The following is a 13,348-nucleotide window of genomic DNA, read 5'->3' as shown; positions in this document are numbered from 1 at the left end:
ACAGTCTCATCTCCCACCCTGTTTATTTGCAGCACTCTGCCAATGCATCTGCTCATCTTTCCCCACTCCTCTCCTTTTTTGCTCCTTTTTTCCCCACCTCCTGTCCCACAACCTGTCAATGCTATGCCTGTTGACATTCTTGTCACTACACCCTCCACCAATCCACCAGACAGCATTTGTCTACACCATCCTTTCCCCTTCCCCGCCCCCTCCAAATTGCTGCTTGCATCCCACGTGATGTTGCATTCCGGCCAGAGATGCTGGAGTTGGCGGTTGTGTGCATCTGAAGTGTGCTTGCTTGTGTGTGAATGGAATATCTCTCTTACTGATAAAGGCTGTGGCTGAAAGCTATATGTAAGTGTCTTTTAATTGCACCTGTCTGCAACTTGACATGTCTTTTTTATGGTAAGTAGCAATTTGTCTCTTCCAATATGATTTAGCTAATATACCTAGGAACTGTGTTTGTTATGTACAGATGTAAGATATGTGACTGCTGTCTACAAAGAGCTGGAAGCTGTTTGGGCTGCAGTTGACAAAACCTTCATACTTCTGTCCAGAACTGTTGGGGGGGGGGGGGGGGGGGAGAAAAAAAAGGAAGGAGATAGGATTTACAATAATTGGTCCAGCATGAGAATAACTATAAAACAGTTTATAGTTAGACAGAAATGGTTGTTGCAAAGGAGCAGAAACTGTAGTTGCAAGAGGAGTCACATCCAAAATACTCTGAAGACACGAATATTGTGTACTGCCAACAGTCATCTAAATTGCTTGTGGGAAATCCTGGATCCTATTCTGTAATGAGTTGAATGAAATTTACAACAACCCAAATATTATATGCATGATGAGATTATAATGTCAAGTTTGGACAGGTCTTGTCCATCTGTAAAACAGCGCAGTTTTATTTCTCAAACATTGGAAACTCCAGGTAGGAATATCAACAATGTAGGGAAAGACAGTTTGCTACTTACTGCAAAGGAGACACGTTAAGTTGCAGACAGGCAAAATTAAAAGACACTTACATAAAGCTTTTGGCCACTGCCTTCATCAGCAATCTAATATTGCTTCTTGCATTCTGAGCGATAGCTGCATTTTGGCGTGAGATTCTGCAGTTGGTGGTCATGTGTGGATAAGTTGTGCTTGCTTTTGTGTGTGAATAGAGTGTGTTTCTTTTTTGCTAATGAAGGCTGTGGCTGAAAGCTTTATGTAAGTTCCTTTTAATTGTGTCAGTCTGCAACTTAACATGTCTTTTTATGGTAAGCAGCCATTTGCCTTTTTCTAAATTGTCAATTTTATATCTAACAGGCAAAGACCTTGAGGAAAGCCAAGAAAACAATGGAGGGATCGCCTTTTTAAGCAACTGAAGATCAGCATACAGGCTGACTGGTAGAGGAGAGCAAGAAACAGAACACTGTGGAGAAGCAGATTTTAGCTGTGCACAGTTCCCTTGGCATAATTGTGATATTATTATTATTACTATTATTATTATTATTATTATTATTATTATTATTATTATTATTATTATATTGTGCAAGAATGACTGTAAGTAAGTGTATAGCATCTGCATTCATAATATGTTTGCACCAGATGTTTTGTATCAAGTAATATTGTATGGCCACATGGCACCCTCTATTGTAAAATGCTCTGTTATGTCATGATTTACTCTTATTTGGTGTATGTAAGTTTTTTGTTAAATCAAATAGCATTTAAAACATCTGAAACATTTCTTGTTCTAGTATCTTTGTCACTAAAAATGGAGATCTATATGCATGTGGTTGGGGAGCTGATGGCCAAACTGGATTAGGCACTTATGACACAGTTTATACACCTACAAAGTTGAAAGGTGATGTTGAAGGAGAGAATATCATAAAAGTTTCGTGTGCAGCTGACTGTGTGTTGGCACTTAATGGTAGGTATTTTATAGTCACTTTATTTATTCCAGTCACAACAAAACAATAAGTGATAGGAAAAGTGGCAATTTATTAGACACAACTTATTGACTTCAAGTCATTAAGGCACAGATGCATCTAACAGCTTAATTTGTGTTCAACTTTTATTGTTTGTTTGATTGAAGCTTTTTTTTTTTGAAATGAATGTAAATGTAAATTGTGCCTCCAGTAACAAAATAAGTTTATTTAAATTAAACTGCGCAACATTGCTGAGGATCTATCTTCTTCCATTTTCTTTGTACGTATTCTATATAACAAATTTTTTTGTTAAGACCAGAAGCAATAAATCACTTCAAAGAGATATGCAGAAGCTGTAAGAGCCAAAGGACCTGAAAATAGATCTGTGGGTACTGGAAGGCATGGGTCACAGTTTAAATAAAGTTATTTTACAACTGAAAGTGAAATTCTGTGTCCATAAATTATCCTTACAAGTTTAGACTTTAAGAGCTTTAAAACTGTATTAGATAATAACAACTAACTTTCAGCATGTGACAAGATAGCTCATAAAGTTTTGCTTCCTCATTCAAACATGTCAATGTTTGCATGCTTATTTGTATCTGTATATGCTCCAAGGTCTCCATGGTGATACATTGTGAATGTGTGTCGTGATGTACTGTAGGTCAATAACCGTAGTTCACTTCACCCAATCCCTTAAAATGACTGTTGGAAAAAGTCTAGTGGAATGAGGTCAGGTGTTCCTGATGACCACCAAATCATACCATTTCATCCAGTCTGCTTATGGAAACTTTTAATCCATAATTTGATGGAAGTGTAGGGACCAGTGAAGCGTTACCCCATCCTGCTGGAATATGATGTCAAGTTGTGGGTGTCCCAGTTGTGGCACAGCTGACTCTTGTAACATATCCAAGTAAAAATCACTGTTGTCTGTAGACTCACTGGAAAAGAAATGACCACAGATCCAATTAACTTATGCATGAGCCTGGACTACACATTGACCTGGGACTATTGTTTTCCATTGCACACGTAGCATGAGGCCATCTGCTCTCCATATATGAATGTTATGGAAGCTCAGTTTGTTGAGTACATCAAAACTTAACTCATCAAAGAAACAAATATTTTCCAAATCCCATTGTTAGCATCAGTCTTTGCTGGCACATCCACAGCCAACTCTTAGCACTGAGATCCATACATCAGTTTTAGTGACCAGATTAGCTTCATGCTGTAGGTGTAAAGACATACCCTCTTAAGCAATACTTTGTGCACTGTTGGGCAATGCATTTCCAACTCTGTGGGTGCCTTACACACTGATTTTGTCAGACTCCTTAAAAGCAGTTGCTGTACTCTGCCCTCGTTGATGTCTGAAACAGACAGGCAACCCACCCCATGTTTGTGGTGAGCAATACCTGCTTCCATAAATGATAGGTAATCAGAACAGTGGCTTTCTTTCATACTGCACCCAACAGTTTTGATGCGCGTGGGTGTCACACTTTTGTCTGTATGATCTAGGATACACCCTGAGATATTTTCTGTGGCATCTGCTGTGGTGCCCAAATACCAGACACTGGTGCAACACACACAATATTTAAGTAGTTTGGGTTACCGCGAGGTTCACTCCTATGGAACAGATGCCAGGTGAAATCTGAGTTCCGGAACTCCATGGCCAGACCAGTAGCTGGTGATGACAGTGTTCTGGCCAGGCCACCAAGCGGCATCCACATCGGCAGTACAAGTTGCTGATGTACCACACTATTTCCTGCATCCGCAATATCACATGTCAAAAATAGGTCCACTTTTATCCTACCACGAAGCAGCTATTTAGATCACCAACAAGCATAGCAAGGCAGTTCCATCACAGCAGGCAACCTGCAAGAAGACTCCAGCAATATCTCCCTATGGAGTCTGTCACTATCTTCCATGACAGCACACCCACTCCTCCAGTGGCAAAGTACTGCCTAGGACTTGGTATAATTTCTCCAGTTTTTAATTCATCCTCAAGATATGCCAAGAATTTGCTTTGTGATTATGTCCTTGCTGGACATAGAAATTTTCTATGCTGTTTGATCATTGCTACTTCTCCTGTGAAGAATGACTGTAAGATATTTTGAAAGTGTTTTTTCTGTGATTTAAGGTAGAGTGCGGACTTAATTTATTTTCAAACCTAAGATTTATGAAACTTGTTTTATATTGATTCTTAACTTTATTCTGGCTTCAAGATACTGCTCACCTATAAAGAGTGTTTTAGTCTCTCTTATCAACTGATTATTTTCATGTGTTGAGGAATTTAATCATTTTTTTTATTAAAGAACTTTAATTTTGTTTGCTGTTGGAAAACTATTGTTTGTTTTTCTCTTGGGAAAAATTTTGTTTAATTTCACACTTGAAGATACTTTACTTACATAATGCATTGAAGACTTTGTTAAAGTTGTGTTCAAGAAATAAACTTGTTAACACTGTGGCGCGTAGCATCCACTACTGTGAGTAGCTGTTAATGGTCTCTTCTTTGGGGTTTTCAGTCAGACCTAAGACTGCAGTCCGCTGGAATGGGCACTCCCTACTGGTGTTGTGCCATGCATGCATTTGTAATTTCATGACTGATTGAAAGTGCCAGAGAGCTAACCATTAACAGCTATCCACTGTAGGGAAAATGTTGTATCACAGTGTTATTGTGTCTACCTGTCTCTGTAGTGGATATCTCCATGGAACTGGACATATCACATTCCACTTTGTTTGCCAGATCTTGGCACGTGGAAAGTAAAAATAACCAACTTTATGAGGTATATTATCAGAGTTTGAAAACTGGTTGTTATAATCTTATATAGTTATATATAGTACACATCATTTGTGTGCATGCTCTAGATAAATATATTTGTGTGAATTGCCTTGTAATGAACAGTTTTCAATGTAATGGATAACATAAAGCTGTTTTAATGATTCAACATTAAAAATCACTGTGAATAAAGAAGATGAATTAGTTAACAGTATTACCTATTTCAAGATTAAACACCATTATCTGCCTGTAGTGTATATGTCACTTCATATGCTTTTAATTTCCAAGGCTTCCTGTGTGACTTTTTGAATCAGTTTTAATCTGTATTTCTGTACTGAAACATTAATTCTGATACTGTCCTAAAATTATCATTCAAAATCAGAGTCATAGTCTTTTCCATACTGTACAAAATATGAATTTGACTGTAATATTCTGTTAAAATATGTTTTAATTTTATCTCAGCTATGTAATCAAGTAACCTATGTATGCTTTACATGTTTCGTTATTATTTACGTTTTTGCTTTTTTAGCTAAGGGTGAAGTTTTTGGTTGGGGAAACAATGAATATGGACAGCTTCCGTTGCCAACTGACTTGCAACAACTGAATGCACCGAGGCACATCAAGCTTGCTGGTGTGGGCAAAGTATTGGATATTGCTTCTGGAGGATCTTTCTGTCTTGTAGTAAATGGTAAGAAGAGCTATCAGAATGAATTGTGCATTTTCTCCTGAGAACATTAATTATAAAAAAAGAGCTATTTTCTGTGTTATTCATTGCATTCATTACTTGTGCATCTGTCCATTTTGTCACAAGAGAGACACTGTTTGACTGCAAAAGTGAAGCACCCAGAAGGGGAGAAGGACACAATGTGAAATTTCATGAGCTATGTGATGTTATTTCAGTGATTACAAAACTTAGTAAAATTGCTGAAGAACTTGATACTGTGAGCCCACTTACCAATATGACATTGAACATATGCTGGCCTGTATCCAAGCTCTGATTTGATTGTGAAGGGTGTCATAAAACCATTGTATTCTCTCCTGAGGTAAGCTGGCCAACAACTGTTGTAAATAGTCCTTGATACTCTAGATCCTGGTACTGGCACTGGGACAGAGTTGCCATATGAGCTGGCCCCACACATTTTCTATCAGGGCCGAGTTTGGGATCTTGCTGGTCACATGAATATGTCAGCATCACACAGTCAGTTCACAGAGACACGTGCCATGTGTGGACATCCATTGTCTTGTTGAAAAATGGCTCCACGATACTGTCCTGTGAGAGTAACACATAAGGACATGGAATGTCTGTGACATACCATTGTGCCATTGCCATTCTTTAAATCACTCCCAGCCATGACCTGAAGTCATACCTGATGGCTCCCCATACCATGACATTGTAAGTAATGCCACCGTGTCTCTCCAAAACATTGGAAGGGTGGGGTCTCTCTCAGGTTGCTTACATACTCAACAACAGTGGTCATCCAGGGTAGTTCAGAACCGCAAAACATTGCTGAATGCAATGCGACACCATTTATCAGCAGTCCATGCTTCCTTGTCACTCCAATGCAGCTATATTTGTTGTGGCATAAATGGAAACCCATGCATGTGACAGTAATTCCTTAGTTCAGCTGCTACTAGTCTCCACCGAATGGTATGGGATGACACAGAATGTTGCAGGGAGCCCTTTACTTGTTCTCAGATAGCAGGTGCAGATTTGATGGGGTTATGATGTGCTTGGCACACAGTCTGGTGATCCTTGTTAGTGACTGAAAAATGGAAATTTCATGTAAGAACATCAACAATGTAGGAAAAGACAGATTGCTACTTACCCCAAAGAAGACCTGTCAGGTTGCAGACAGGAACAATTAAAAGACACTCACATATAGCTTTCGGCCACGGCCTTCATCAGTGACAGACACACACACACACACACACACACACACACCACCACCACCACCACCACCACCACCACCACATTCACACAAGCAAGCATACCTCACACACACACGGCCGCTAACTCCAGCATCTCAGACCGGAATGCAGCATCACGTAGGTTGCGAGCAGCAGTCTTGAAGGGATGAGGGAGGGGAAGGGGAAGAGATAGTAGTGTACAGATGGGGAGAGAGACAAACACTGTCTGATGGTGTATGCAGGAACTAGACTGCCAACAGGCACATCATCAGAAGGTTGTGGGGCAGGGAGGTGGGGAAAAAAGGATCATAAAAGAGAGGAAGAGGGACAGCGAGCGGATGCATTGGCAGAGGGCTGCAAATAAACAGGGAAGGAGATGAGAATGGGGAGGAGGTGATAGGACAGACAGGATGGGCTGTGGCACAACATGCAGCTGAACGTAATACCCTTGATTTCAATGGCTGCTTCACTACCCAAGCCATCTCAATCCTTCCCTCCACCACCAGCTTCTCTGAACTGTGCAGATGGGACTTATCCTTGCTAGTAATTAGTCATATGTGGTGGATCAGAACCTTGATGACAAGTATGCTTGCCCTTGCATTCCATGGAGGCCAACATTGAGCAGCTGTCACATCCCACAAAGCCGAATATTGCACATTTCAATCAGCGACCAAATGGAGACTTACAATGAGGCCCCTTTGAAATTGAGTCTGGTGCTGATAACACTATCTCATGTGAGAACATGGCACCTTTGTCTCGTTCACAGTGATCACTCAACGTCTGATGCTGTTGACGTCTTTTGTATACCCTAGCAGGCCTGATAGCAACACTAAACATGAACAACAATAATGCACTCTGGTGGCCACTCTACCCATCACAAAGAAATGATGCAACTATAATGATTTACGAGGGTTGAATGAAAAGTAATGCCTCCACCTTCGTTAATGAGGTTTGGATGGGAATATTTTAATAAATCAAATATGGAAATAGTCCTTAGAATGTGATCTTTAATTATCAGTATTCTCTTTTCCCTGTAGTCACCATCCTATAGGATACATCTCTGCCAACAATGAACAACTTTTCTGAAGCCATCACAGAAGAAGTCGACACTCTTTTAATGCAACCACAGCCTCACAGTTCTCTCAACGTCTTCATCAGAAGCATAATGATGTCCCTGCAGATCGTCTTTCATTATCAGAAACAGATGGAAGTCAGATGGTACTAAATCTGGACTGTACGGAGGATGCCATATGGTGGTGAGATTCAGTCTCTGAAGTTCCGCTGTGGTGGCACGTGAAGTGTGTGGTTTGGCATTGTCATGCTGCAGGAAAACATTTTCCCTCCCAGACCCTTGTTAGGCATTGTTTCAGAGTTCACAGTGTTGTGATGTAACACTCTGAATTTATTGTTGTTCCTTGATCAAGGAAATCAACATGGATAACAACATCTGCATCCCAGAATGCTGTGCTATGATTTTTCCAGCTGAGGGCTGCGTATTGGATTTCTTTTTCTGGGGCGAGTCTTTGTGTCGATATTCCATAGACTGACGTTTCATCTCCGGGTCATAATGGTGTACCCATGTTTCATCTCCTGTAACATCTGAATGGATAAAGGCATCACCTTCATTCTTGTAACGTGAGAGGAGTTCCTGGCAAATTTCAAGTCTGTGCACTTTCATTTCAGGAGTCAGCATCCGGGATACCCATCATGCACAGATCTTCTGATAGCCAAGCGAAGCAAAAATGTGACTCTCAATTTCTTGTGAAATGCCAGTTGTGCTTGCAGTTTCTCTTTGAGTGATACAACAATTGTCCTGAATAAATCTGTCAACATTTTGCTTGTGAAGCTCGGTGGTAGCTGTCACAGGACATCCAACTCTTTGTTTGTCACCCATGTCAGATGTTCCCACCTCAACATCTTTCAACTTACTTGCCCAGTGATGCACAGTACTCACATCAACAAAATCACCATAAGCTGCTTTCATTCTCTGATGAATCTCCTTTGGGTGACACCTTCTGCTGTCAAGAATTCAGTGACTGCACGTTACTTAAATTGCATTGACCAATGCTGCCAACTGTTGAAGAATTACAAAGGGGGAGGCATTACTTTTCAGTCAACCCTTGTACATAGCCACCAGGGAGTGTCTTTTTACATAGTTATGTTGACATCTGACCATTTCTTCTTGGTGCTTCACTTTTTGTAGATGTCGCATAACATTATTTGTAAAGTGTATGTAAAACGAGAAAGTTAACATTTGGTAAAAGTTCTGTACATGGAGTTGTTAGTAAAAATGGCAGTATTATGAAGAAAGTAAAACTAAGAATTATGAAATCTTTGGGTTTTTCATAAGAAGCTAAGAATAAGAAACAAAAAAATAAACTCTGCACATTTGCATTGTGTATTGAAGGGAAATGGTAGAGACAGAAAACAGGAACTTGTATAAAAAAGGCAACAACGAAAAAATATTAGTGTAAGTAAATAGTATATTAATTCCTGTTGTTCTTGTTCTGACTTCTTTACATGCCTGCTGCTCAAAGAGAAAATAATTGCTGATGATTACAGTGATGTGGAACTATTCAGTCGATTAAGTGTCCTAAGAAAGTGCTATGCGCTAGATACACCTTATGTGCTAAAAATGATGCTTTAAAGAATGGGGGTATTGTACAAAATGAAACTATTATAGAAATGGTTAACATCTTGAATGTGAAGAGTTCTAGTCAGTTGTAAAATGCATGTATATACAACTTAAATTAAAGCTGAAGTGAGGTGTCATGCAGTAGCCAGTATGTATGGTTCTGTGTATACAGGATGTAACAGAAGATATGGCCAGACTTTCAGGGAACATTCCTCACATTTAGAGGAAGAAATTGCCTATAGCAAGAGTTTTCAAGAGCTATTATTCAACTGTCCTTGTTTTAATAACAATAGTCAATGACACAAAAAGCACAGAACTTCATATAAACTCGATTGTTCTTCCTTACACACTCACTAAAATGTCTATGGATTGCCTGACAGGTACTTGTTGGTGCCGTTCGTCCACTGCATCTACTTTCTTCCCACAACTAATTTTAAACCTGAAGATACAAACATGTGATGCACAATTGGTAGGATTCTACCATCCCACACTCATATCCAGAATATTGTGTGTTCTAGGTGGTAGAAGGCTGAGTGGTTCTATAATTTACACAGAAATTCTCGAATCACTACACTGTGTAAGCAATGATACTAGCATCAAAATTCCATCACACAGTCATGTGGTCAACATTACCTGTTGCTGCTAACTGTCTTACGCTGACACTAGGGTTGTTGTCAACTATGCAACAGAGTTTATCCTTTAATTGTGGTTTCCTTGTCTTTTTAGGCTTTCCCAAGTCCCATGTCCTGTGCTCTTTGAGATGATGCTCAATTGCTTCAGATATTGTCCTGTTGGGGCACTGTTATTCTAGAAATCTCTCCTGTTACAAACATTGAGTACCATGGCCATTACAATTTGCTAATCTGTAAAGCAAATGGGCATCTTCCAAGTCCGCTTTGAGTACACTTCCATTGCACTGTACCAGAAATCCAATCTATGATGAGCACTAAAAGTTTGATGATACGTGAGTGGACAGGCTGTGAAGAACATTAAACAGTTGAGCTTGATGCTATAAGAGCAATGTAGTTAGTCACATGTCAACACAAGCAAAACAACAAACACTGGCAGTTGTAATAAACTTTATTATGGTGAGATAAATGTACTAACCAATCTTGGATCATATGAAGTGAAAGATACCACACCAAACATAAAAACGAAAATTCACTTCTACATAGCTATGCAAAAACGTTTAAATTTCAACATTTATAAATACTTAATATAATTACAATGATGATTATGGACTTCTCAAAAAAGATAGACAATTTATTGTATTTTATTTATGAAATGTGTGTTCCAAAGATTGTTTTGCATAAATAGATTAATATATGTATATTATGTGATGATTTATAATTTGCAGATGCAGGTGATGTTTTTGTCTGGGGTTATGGCATACTTGGAGTGGGTCCCTCAGTTGACCATGCAAAAAAGCCAGTTCTTATACCACCAACACTCTTTGGTAGAAATGAATTCAGCACAGAATCAAGAATTGTTAGTGTTGCTGCTGGAATGAGCCATATGGCTGCTGTTACCAATTACGGGGATTTGTACATGTGGGGCCGAAACAGGGGTGGTTGTTTGGGTCTTGGACATGAAAACAACCAATTCTTTCCTCTTAGGGTAAGTATTGTGTTAACCTGTTGCAGTTTAGATAAAATGTAATTGTCTTAGTTTGCAGTTATGTTGTAGTTCAATATACACTCCTGGAAATGGAAAAAAGAACACATTGACACCGGTGTGTCAGACCCACCATACTTGCTCCGGACACTGCGAGAGGGCTGTACAAGCAATGATCACACGCATGGCACAGCGGACACACCAGGAACCGCGGTGTTGGCCGTCGAATGGCGCTAGCTGCGCAGCATTTGTGCACCGCCGCCGTCAGTGTCAGCCAGTTTGCTGTGGCATACGGAGCTCCATCGCAGTCGTATGTGCAGTTGACGGACTTTGAGCGAGGGCGTATAGTGGGCATGCGGGAGGCTGGGTGGACATACCGCCGAATTGCTTCTTTTTAATTCCGGTAATTGGTTTCCACCTATATGACCATCTTCAGACTGAAGGATCCAGAGGACATGAGGAGCCAGTTCGTGAAGCTGCTGTGTGGCACCTACTGCTGCCTGTCACACACTGCAGTGATCTGGACGGCTTTTTATTATTAAAATGTTAAGAACAATCACTGTGGTTCCCCAATGATGTCAACAAGTATTTTCTTAGGGACTATGAATTTAATGTGGTATTCTTGCAGCTGTAATTGCGTAAAGTGGCTGTGTGTCACTATTCCATGTTAGATTTATATTTTTTTTTTCTCAATATAGTTCCACTTAAAATTAAAGTTAGGTCACCTGGCTCATTGTTTTGAATGTTTACAAGTCTTAGTGACACTGTCCATTAATAGCTGTTATTTACAGAATTAATCTTTCACTCTGCAATGGAGTGTGTGCTGATATGAAAATATTCCTGGCAGATTAAAACTGTGTATCAAGCCAAGACGCAAACTCAAAACATGAGTTATTATTCAGGACAATCTATAGCATCTTTTCACAATTTCTTTGTTGTTCCATTTATCTACCCCACTCACCTGAAATTTTTGCTTCAATGTTCCACATCCCTTTACAGCTGTTCTTACTTAGAACCACCTACAGTGTGTATTCTTCCCTTTGTCCAACAACTACTCTTCACCTGAAATGAAAATATTACGTGAACTCACGTTTAGTTCTCACTCCTTTCATAGAAATCTTGTAGTAAATCACTGTGGAAGAGAAAGTAATTAAACATGCATTTTTGCACAAAATATACTTAACCATAGTGAACTACTAGTAACTCATAACTGAGTGACGACAATCTTACTATGTTGGAAGTATGCAGACAAGGTTATTGATATCAGATATTGATTCAAACATGTAAATGGTATAAAATCACTGAAGTTGAGGAATACTGTTTAGGTAGCTATATTTCAAGCTATTATTTTCCTTTTGGCAGCCAAGGACTTTAAGATTGTGACAGCCACAAGACTAACCACTTCAAACTTTGTCATATATTTTTTGTGATTTGTTGGAACATCACATTAATGAAGCCAGGTTTTTGGCCTCCCAACTGTGGAGCTGCATAGTTCCAAATAGCTTTTGAGTAGTTTTTTGCTCCATGAGACATGATATGCCATTTGCTCCTCTTTCACAGTGTGTGATACTCTAAATAAACAAATCTTCTTTACTTCAGTGTGATTTTAAATAATTTTATGGTTTACAGTTGCAGACAGGGCAAGAATTCTTTTGTCTGTTGATAAGCTCTATTTTGTAATGGAAGATATGTGAATTGGCTTATCCATGTCCTGTAAAGCACTGATCTAATATCTGTTCTTGAAAAAATGTGTCTCACAGCTGCTCTCCATTTTTGTTTTCTTCACTGCTGCGTCTATTGGTTCCAACTGATATGAATAGAACAAGATTCTGCCTATACTCCATTTATGAACTGACCTGAATGTAAGTAGAAGCCAGTTGTGTCTTGTCCACATGGATTCTCAAATTGGAAAATTTAATAGTACTAAAATAGTATTGTATTCTCTGGAATCTTGCTGGTGTTGTTTGGCTTAAATTTATAAATGATAAATTGTCACACACTACTGTGATTAGAATTAGGCATTCGCACAAATTATGCTGTTTTACAGTAGGTAAATGTTGGTGCAGTTTTAAATTTATAGCTGAGGGAAATGAAGAGATTTATTCTGTATACTCATAATACGGCACTTCAAAAATGATGCTGCTACTTTATCCTTTGCATTATCATGAAGGATCTATCCATTAATGCCCCATCTTCAATTTATTTGACAATGCTGTCAATGATAAAAATCACTGATGTCACTGTACATTCTCTGTAGTTTATTTTATATTACCTAAAATGCCAGATTTCTGTTTGAACTACAATCCTGTTTTAGTATGTCCAACTGTTGTCTGGTCTTCAGGATTCCACAAAATCCCAAAATTTATAGAACTGTTAAGGTATGTAATTAACATTTTAGGAAAATATTATGACTTCAGCTTTCCATTTCAAGCTGTTTAAGCAACAAAAGTTATTCTGTGACCAGCATGGATGTCCACAGATATTTATCCAAAGTGAGTGGAAAGGTGACGGTTGGTT

General features: G+C 39.1%; 1 protein-coding gene across 2 annotated transcripts in view; it reads left to right on the top strand.

Annotated features, from left to right (window-relative positions):
* Positions 1-13,348, top strand: part of LOC126091445 (RCC1-like G exchanging factor-like protein) — a 149,855-nt gene that overhangs the window by 101,813 nt on the left and 34,694 nt on the right. For both annotated transcript variants that reach the window (XM_049907062.1, XM_049907063.1), the window contains exons 6-8: positions 1,734-1,906; positions 5,204-5,362; positions 10,575-10,834. In XM_049907062.1, coding sequence (XP_049763019.1) covers positions 1,734-1,906; positions 5,204-5,362; positions 10,575-10,834 — 592 coding nt within the window. The remainder of the gene's footprint in view (positions 1-1,733; positions 1,907-5,203; positions 5,363-10,574; positions 10,835-13,348) is intronic.

This window comes from Schistocerca cancellata, chromosome 1 (assembly GCF_023864275.1).
Source record: "Schistocerca cancellata isolate TAMUIC-IGC-003103 chromosome 1, iqSchCanc2.1, whole genome shotgun sequence".
Lineage (NCBI taxonomy): Eukaryota > Metazoa > Arthropoda > Insecta > Orthoptera > Acrididae > Schistocerca > Schistocerca cancellata.
The sequence above is the reverse complement of the archived record's forward strand: the minus strand, read 5'-3'. Positions and strand labels throughout refer to the sequence as shown.